Source organism: Nematolebias whitei, chromosome 15 (genome assembly GCF_014905685.2).
Source record: "Nematolebias whitei isolate Nwh7 chromosome 15, NemWhi1, whole genome shotgun sequence".
Lineage (NCBI taxonomy): Eukaryota > Metazoa > Chordata > Actinopteri > Cyprinodontiformes > Rivulidae > Nematolebias > Nematolebias whitei.
Window position 1 is genome coordinate 292,180 of NC_056512.1, and position 9,675 is coordinate 301,854.

At 41.6% G+C, this 9,675-nt stretch overlaps 1 protein-coding gene across 1 annotated transcript in view; it reads left to right on the forward strand.

The window, feature by feature from the left end:
- The window catches only part of LOC119421421 (histone deacetylase 5), a gene marked incomplete at its 3' end in the record, with an annotated part of 271,884 nt that extends 270,715 nt beyond the window's left edge, over positions 1-1,169 (forward strand). Inside the window, 1 exon segment of the mRNA XM_037688782.1 lies at positions 1,036-1,169. Coding sequence (XP_037544710.1) covers positions 1,036-1,169 — 134 coding nt within the window.
- Between the last annotated feature and the right edge of the window lie 8,506 nt (positions 1,170-9,675).

The window sequence follows — 9,675 nt, forward strand, 5'->3', positions numbered from 1 at the left end:
ATATGATCTCTCCCAGTAACTCCAGTTAAGACTCTGGCAGCAGCATTTTGGATCAACTGAAGACGTTTTAAAGAAGTATTTGGACACCCAGATAATAAACCATTGCAATAGTCCAGTCTAGACGTGACAAATGCATGGAGCAGTTTTTCTGCATCATCTTTAGATCAGATGTTTCTAATGTTAGTGATATTACGCAGGTGGAAGAAGGCAGACTATAAAACAATGTTAATAATCTTTGTTGTAAGTTGATCTATATTTATTTATTTAATGTTAATAAGGGTATAATGTTATGCAGAGGTGTACTTATAACAATTTTTTAGACAAATTATACTATTTAGAGTCGAGAGTTGGGGGTGCGCAAAATGTTTACTTTTTCCTAGGGGGGGTCGTAGCCGAAAATAATTGAGAAGCGCTGCACTATACGATGGGAAACTGTTCCAAACTCAGACCGGCAGCCTCAGGATTACACCGAGCACTAACAATAGAGCCCTCGTATACTGAGGCAGCTGTGAGGTTAAAAGATGTGATTTGTGTCTGTCACAACTAAATACACTGCAACATTCTAACCACTGACATGTTCAAGAATTTAGTCACAACCAGAGTCTTTAATATTTGATAAATGAAAAATAATTCATTATTTTAGTTTCCTTATTTTGCCATTTTTTAATAATTAGTCATTTAATGATCACCAAATCAAAAACAAAAGTCGATGACGTGTTTGATAAGGGCACAGGCATTAAAATGTAAACGTTAAAAAATGTTAGCCTAACGTTCTGATTGCTGTACAGTAGCCATATTGAAGCCTGACTGATGTAAAACCAGATCCAGGAGGTCAACAACAAAGATCAGGAGAGGAGTGTTGTAGTAGCTCCAGTCTGGACCAGTGAAACATGGCTTGATGTGTAGTCTGTGTGCACTCGTCTGAAATGAGATGTTTTCTGTTTTGTGATGTGATGAAAGTCGTGTTAACAGGATGAAGACTGGTGGTAGATGACGTCCTCAGGGTGTTAACCTTTTCATTCTGTTTGTTTGTAGGGGGGCCCAGCACACCTCTCTGGAGCAGAGCTCCCCCCCGCAGAGTAACACCCCTGGAACACCCCCCTCCTATAAACTCCCGCCCCTACTAGGAAACTACGAGGGAAAAGATGATTTTCCCCTCAGAAAGACAGGTGGGTCGTGAAACAGCAGATATGTTCAAAACTCCCGGTAGTATTCTGATGCATGCTCAATATTCCAGGTAGAAAAATCTAAAAAAGTTAAGTCAGGTCCTCTGGATGTTGAAAAAACAACAACAACAAAAAAGTAGAAACGTTTAATCTTTCATCCGAAAGACTTCTTCAGACTGAATAAGTCTTTCGGACTAAAGACGAAAAAATGTTTCTACTTTTTTTTTTTTTTTATGTCCAGAGGACCTGACTTAACTTTTTTAAACTCCCAGTAGTCTTTGCACCTGAGACTGTCAACACAACCCCTGAGATCCAGGCTCAGGCACTTAAGAGACAGTTCAGATATTCTGAAGTGGGGCTCTGTCCAAAACGTATGAAGTTATTATCTTACCTGTTGTAGATAGAGACCTCAGTTTGTAGTTAAAGTCTGACAGACCGATGGGCTAATGTCTAGTAAAACATGAAGTGGATAAATGCAGTCTTGAAACTTATTCAGTCTCGAAAACGTTATAGCGGTTCAGTGATATGCAGTACACATTTGGGAAAATAAGTATTTGATGCCCATTTTGCAAGTTTTCCCACTTACAAAGAATGGAAAGGTATGTACCGTAATTGCCGGTGTACAAGCCACTACTTTTTTTTCTCAAACTTTGTACCCAGCAATTTATATGCAGGAACTTCTTATTTATGTATTTCTTGCATAATTTTCAAAAGTTATATTTTTATATTTTATTTTGAAAGACTTCCTGCTGTCTCTCTGTAACTTCCTGCCACTGACCAACATTTTCCTTTGACAGAGCTGGGTGCTCGTGGCTCCCAGTACCCTGCCTCTCTTGGGGGCAGGCAGTTGTGACAGCTCTTTGCTCATGGTTTCAAATTGCCTACCATAACTCCACCCACTCTGTCATCATGTGACCAGAAGTCTAACCTGAATGACCAATGAGGTACTCTCCAGGGCCAATCCCTCAAGATAGATGTGAATGAATTTCTTCAGATCGTTCCTGTGTTGTTTATCGTATTTTGCGTTTCATGCACAGAGAATTTCTTATGACGCAGCTTTCATGTTAAAGTTCAAGTTCAAGTATCTTTATTTTCCCCGAGGGGCAATTAGTTTCACAGTCAGTAGATATGTACATATACACACATGCACATACACAAACATACACATATATACATATGCATACATATATATACACAAGACATTAAGACATTAAAGTAACAGTTTTGAAATTAGTGTTCATTGAGAAACCTGATTGCTACAGGGATGAATGAGTTTTTCAATCTGTTTGAACATATGTTCTACATCTGGGCTGAAGAAATCTACGTCCAGATGGAAGCAACCTGAACTCATCATGGAATGGATGATCAGGATCTGCCAGAATCTGCCTGGCCTTATTCACTGACCTCACCTTGTGTAGGTCAGCGAGGTTCTGTAGGTCTATGCCAGCAGTTTTGCTGCACATCCTGACAATCCCTGAGAGTTTGCTCCTGTTCTTACATGTCAAAAGTCCAAACCAACAGATAAAGGTAAAGGTTAAAATAGACTCAATAAAACATGAATAAAACATTCTCATAAAAGTTGAATCAACATTAAAACCACAAAGCTTCCGATAAAATACATCCAGCGATCGATCAGTCGAGGAGGAAAAAGCTGCAGTCCGTAAGCTCTGCATTAATGTGTCAATGGTCAGGCATTGGAGACACAAAAGCACTCAAGTCTGGTACATGTTTTAATAAAAGTTTTTAAATTCTTTCTGTGACATTTTTTTGTGTCGGTAAGTATGTCCAAAAACGTTGAAGGCAAAAACAACTGAACTTTATTTGTAACAGAAGATTTTTCGCTTCTCATGCGAGAAGCGTTTTCAATTAAAAAAGCAGAGAGTGGTGCTCTGATGACTGCAAATCTTCACCAGCATGTTGGTAAATATGCATTTAAATACCGGGATTTTATTTTAAACTCTCATCCGAACACAAAGCGGAGAACAACAGGAGGGGTCTTCCCCCCTCCACTTTCCGTCATGAGAGCTCAGCGAGCGGTGGAGAATTTGTCAGATGGATTTTTAAAGCGGTCAGCCAGTCAAGTCTGATACATATTTAAAAATAAAAGTATAAAATAATCTTTCCCTGTACAGTAAATATGTGTTTAAATATCAATATCATTTAAGCTCTGCACAGAACGGAGGAGAAAACAGGAGGGGGATGGGGGTGTTCCCCCTTCCTTCTCCTTCTCCTAATTTGAGCTCTGCTGAGCAGAAATCATGTCAAATTTATTTAGAAAGTACATTTAAAAACAGCAGTTCTTAACAAAAGTGTTTACCAATAAAAATCAATGGTACAAATTTAATGAATATTTACCGTATTTTACTGGTACTATTTGACTTCCGGTCACATGACCTTGATAAGACTTTTGGGTATTATTTACCAGTAAATATTTTTTAAATAATTTCAGTTACGTAGGTGTTTGACACTGTTCTGTCCAGTGATTATGCTTAGATAGATATTGTTACTGTTGTCTCCTCCGCTCTGTGTGGAACGTAAATGGGATACTGGTATTTAAACACATATTTACCATTCATTCAACCTTTATTTAGACAGGTAAATCCCACTGAGCCTCGAGGACTCATTTACAAGAGAGACCTGACAACCATACGCAGAAAGTTTTTTTTACGTTATGTATAAAGTTATACTGATATGCATCAGTCTTGGCTGACAGACTGCTTTAAAAATAAATCTGATGACTCCTTCGCTGAGCTCTTATGACGAAAGGGGAGGGGGAAGACCCCTCCTGTTCGTTGTCTCTGCTCCGTTTCATGTGTTCAGATGTGAGTTTAAAATGAGATCCCGGTATTTAAACACATATTTACTGACACTGAAAGATGTCACACAAAAATAATTTAAAAACTTTTATTAAAACATGTACCAGATTTGACTGCTTTTGCATCTCCAATGCCCGACCATTGTCACGTTGATGCAAATCTTACGGGCAGCAACTCTGTTTCCTCCTTAGACAGCCGATCACTTTTAACATGAAAGCTGCGTCATAAGAAATTCTCCGTGCATTTTCCATTACAATAGTCCCTCGCTACTTCACGGTTTGTTTTTGGCGGATTCACTATATTGCAATTTTTCAAAGGAAGAATGGGCATGACACAATTGGCTGATTGACGGATGAGCCATGGATTTTTAATTAAAAAAAATATTTTAAAAGTTTTTGCACCTGGGTGCAGTCCACAAGTGGAGGGGGAAGCTCCCTCCTACAGCCTGTCATGATCTCCCCTCTCTGCCACGCACACATTTCTCCTGCTGCATCGTCTTTGTGAAGGGTTCCATCTTAAAATTCAAAGTATGTCACATCATAAAATCATCATAATCACAAAATATAAGTGTTAAAAGTTATTTTAAATTATTTTAGTACTTCTAGAGTCAGAGTCAGAGTCAGAGTTTCTTTATTGTCATTCGCACCTCATGTGGTACATGTGGTGGAGCGAAATTATGTACACAAGGTCCCAGTTACATCCAACAATAAAATGTCTAAGAAAAACAGTAATGACATCTAAGATATGAACTAAGAAAAACATCAACTAAATATACACTAAGCACTCATAACATAAAACATTGAACATCAGCACAAACATGAACATGAGTCTGTGAGCAGATGTGCACGCATGAACACATCAACATTGAAACAGATCAGCAGCAACATGAAACAGATCAGCAGCAACATGAAACAGATCAGCAGCAACATGAAACAGATCAGCAGCAACATGATATGGTTTTTCACAGTGATTATTCTAGTTAGAGATTCATAAGTCTAACAGCCTCAGGGTAGAAGCTGTTCCTCAGTCTAGTGGTTCTACACTTAATGCTCCTTAACCTCCTTCCTGAGGGGAGTGGGGCAAAAAGTGTGTGTGCTGGGTGAGTGGGGTCCTTCATGATGCAGGTGGCCCTCTTCCTGCATCTAGAGGTGTAGATGTCTGTGATGGTGGGGAGACTGATTCCAACAGATTTCTGTGCAGCCTTCACCACTCTCTGCAAAGCTTTTCTTTCTGCAGCTGTGCAGCCTCCATGCCACACATTGATGCTCGAGCACAGGATGCTCTCCACTGCACACCTGTAGAAGGAGGTGAGGACTGAGCTTCCAGACCAGCTTGTCTCAGCCGTCTGAGGAAGTAGAGTCTCTGATGAGCTTTCTTGATCAGGCTGGTGGTGGTGTTGCTCCAGCTGAGGTTGTTGTTCATGTGTACACCCAAGTACTTGTAGCTGCAGACCACTTCCACCGCAGATCCTCTTATGTTCAGGGGGGTGTAGGTGTTTTTGTTCCTTCTGAAGTCCACAATCATCTCCTTTGTCTTCTTCACATTGATGTGAAGGTTATTCTCTCTGCACCAGCTCTCCAGGTGTTCCACCTCTTGCCTGTAGCTGGACTCATCATTGTTTGTGATGCATCCCACCACCGCTGTATCATCTGCAAACTTTACAATGTGACAGCCTGGATGGGTAGCTGCACAATCATATGTGAGCAGAGTAAACAGAAGGGGGCTCAACACACATCCCTGATGAGAGCCAGTACTGAGGGTTATGGTGGAGGAGGAGAGGTTGTGGATCCTCACTAACTGTGGTCTGTTTGTTAAAAAGTCTAGTACCCAGTTGCAGATGGAGGGGCTTAGTCCTAGTGTGGATAGTTTGTCCATCAGGGTTTGGGGGATCATGGTGTTGAAGGCGGATGTGAAGTCCACAAAGAGCATACGGACGTAAGAGTTTTTCTGCTCCAGGTGGTTGAGTGCAGTGTGGACCACAGAGGAGATTGCATCCTCTGTTGATCGGTTCTCACGGTATGCGTACTGATGAGGGTCCTCGTTGATGTTGATGGTTGTTTTGATGTGAGTCATGACCAGTTTTTCGAAGCATTTAGCGACTATCGGGGTGAGGGCCACTGGCCCTCATCCCTTCTATGTTCAGTTGTTACAGTGTAATTGATCAAGAGGTACATTTCTGCTCTATGCTGCAGAGCTGCGTGAAGGATTAACCATTTGATGTCCTGCTGCACTTCTCTTCTCTACAATTTAAATTTAAATACTGTAACATTTTAAATAAACAATTCATGTTGCATGGATTGTTTATTTAAAATGTTACAGTATTTAAATTTAAATGGTTTATTTAAGGAGGGAGATTGGGAGTAACAGATGATGAGGGAGTGTAATTGCAGCCTGGCACATGTCATTACGCAGTTCACTGGATTTATGATAACAGGTTTCCTGCTCTTTGGAATTGGCTGATCCCTGTTCATGAACATACAAAGAAGACAGCTTCTGCTAATTTGGTCCTGTTCAGGCTGCCTGCCTTATGTGAAGGTTTGCTCCGTGTCTCGAGCACCCAGACTCAATTGCTTAGCAGACTGACCGCAAATTGGATGTGATTTGTGAGAATCACAGGCCATTTGCGGCCCCTAGGACTCGCTGGCAGAATGGACCAGATCTCGGAAAATATTCTCAGGCACAGACCAGCGGTGTGTCCACTTAATTTGAACATTTTGGAATCTGCGTGAGACCAGCAAAGACACTAGGCAAATAAAATTCCATAAAGTTCTGCCTGTCTCCAAAACAAATGTTGTGTATCTGAATTTGGCTCCCTCGGCTGACCTTGGCAAGCCACCTTATTTCAATTCACATGGAGGCTCTGTAATCTGACGCTCTGCCCCCTCCCCTCCAATCAAGGAAGTCCACAGACCAATCGGGAAACCAGCTGAATAAACATTGTGTCATAATTTCAGCACTCTTGGATTCTCACTAGCACTGTACTTGGCCTTTCTCAGCACCCCCGAGATCTCACCTGAGGGAACTGGCTGATTCTATTCTTATCAGAACTTCTACAGTGCCTCCGGGAGTGTTCTTGGACACACTCACCGCTCTTGTCGACTCCCCCTCCCCTGCAGAATGTCTATGTCACCATGTGCTTATGTGGGCGGGGTGTTTTTTCAATTTCATGCTATCTCCCATTGGCCATTGAGAGAAAGCATGTTAGGAATTTTTTTTTGCCTCCAAATTTTGCATGTTGTTACTTTCACAACTTTTTGTCTTTCTAAACAGGTCACACTTGTAAAAGACTCTTTAAAGCTCAATGCGATTTATCTGTATAAATAAAGGTTTGAATGAATTGGATTAACTTTACTGTACTTGAACTTGAACTTGGACTACGGTCTCCCTACTTCGCATTTTTTCACTTATCGCATGTGGACAGGGTATGGAACCCCCACAATAAATTAGAGACTACTGCATAGCTGAACAAATGAACAGGTCTGTGCATGAAGTGCAAAATACGGTAACAACATGGGAATGATCTGAAAACATTAATGAACGTCTATCTTGGAGGATGGTCCTGGAGAGTACTTCATGGGTCATTCAGGTTAGACTTCTGGTCGCATGATGACAGAGTGGGTGACGTTATGCTGAGAATTTGAAACCCTGAGCAAGAGTTGTTGTACATGTGGATACCTGAAGGCATTCACTCTGTGTAACAAACGCCTGCCCCCATGAGGGGTGGAGAACTGGGAGCCACGAGCGCCCATCTTTCAAAGGAAAATGTTAGTCAGTGGCAGGAAGTTACAGAGAGATTACAGGAAGTCTGTCAAAGTAACATATAAAAATATAACTTGATTATGAAATGATTATGAAATTATAAAAAAAATTAAAGTTGCAAGTAGCATTGGAGGCCCTCGCAGCAAAGTGCCGCTCCAGCCTTACGGCGACCGCGGGAGCACCAGCTAGTCCACCCAGTCGCCATTGCAAACTCTCTCATGCCAATCCCGCACGCGTTCACCACGGGGCACATTTCCCGAATCTTCCACATCGCCTTCCGTCCATGTCAGTACTTGTCCAGCTTCAGGTCTTACAAGTATAGGCGAAATCCAACCTTCCAGACAGGAGTTATTGCGATAGATGAAGCTTTTGTCCTTGGGTACTCATGTCCCAGGAGAAATTTGATAGTCAGCCTGTCTCCAAGGCTGTTGGGAGTCTGATTCAGATAAGCTTGATTTTTGTTTTTTCTTCAGGCAGACAGATTTTTTTCTTCAGCCTTGAGTCCATCTGGGCGTTCTGGTTCTGAAAATGCCTAATTGTGGGATTCCATTCCACTGATCCATGCTATGAGTCTCCTTCAAGGTCGAACCCACCACGCTGACGAGTCCCAGAAGCCGCAGGTGGTCTGCGATTCTCAATCGCCTCCACCTTACGGTTAAGCTCCTAAACCAGACGATTTAAAGTTCCCACAGCGACGACCAGATCTTCACACTGACTCGGAAGCTTTTCCATGACCAAAACTGCTCCCGCTGTCTTCTTCAAAAGTCGATAAAACAGAGCCCCGCCGATGCCAAAAAGCAGAGACCCTGCTATCATAAATCCAAATATGTAAACGTCTTCAACATCCTCCTGAGACAGGACTGTAATGCACATCAAATGCCACACTCCCCACAAATCCATGACGTACCCCACAGCGTGAGTCTCAGCTGAACACGCCGGTTCCCCAGGACCTTGTCGTTTTGATGAAAAAATCTTATCAATACAGTTGAACGCCCACGATACCAAATCCATAATCTTCTTAATTTATGTTTGGGAGATGAGACCCAGGCGCTTCAGACACACAAAGAGCAGAGCAGGAAGAAGGAAAACTGGGGAGGAGAAACAGAAGCTGCCACCTCGATCAGAGCCTGGGAGGATCAATCACTGAAGGTTTGATGTCTCAGACAGTTTTTGTGTAGGAGCTATTAGCGTTTCGTTTTTCATGGTGAGATGTCAAACTTTGAGGTCTGGCCCCGCCCCTTCAGCATGCTTCGAAATGAATCGTTTAGATAACTTTTCGTCCCTCATGCCTTTTGAACAAAATGTCCAGGTTTGAAATTGATTGAGCAAAATCCCTAGGACGAGTTCGTTCAAATGCGGATGCTGTAATCTTTCAAAAAGGTGTGAAATTTGGGACGGCATTCCAAAATGGCCACCTTCCTGTTTATCATATAATGTTGGTGCCAGAGGGTTTTCTGTGCATCTTGGGGAATTGGACAAGTGTACCAAATTTCATGCTTCTATGACAAACTAAGGTTAATGTGGAGGGTATTTTGAAATTTTCCAGGTGGCGCTCTTGAGCTGTTTCTGTTGTGATTTTTGCGACGCCCTTAAAATATGTAATTTTTCACCAGTCCTGATGCGTCCGCCAAATTTGGTGACTTTGGGGATATGTTAAGATCCCCAAAAGACCAAATCAATTGCCAAAAAAAATTGTAACTCAGGCCTGAACAGAGAGCGATTACAATAACCGTTCGTAGCGCTTCGCTGCTCGGGCCTAAAAAGCATAAATAAGATGCTCCTGCATATAAACCGCGGGGTACAAAGTGTAGGAAAAAAAAGTAGCGGCTTGTACACTGGCAATTACGGTATGCATACATATATATATATATATATATATATATATATATATATATATATATATATATATATATATATATATATATATATATATA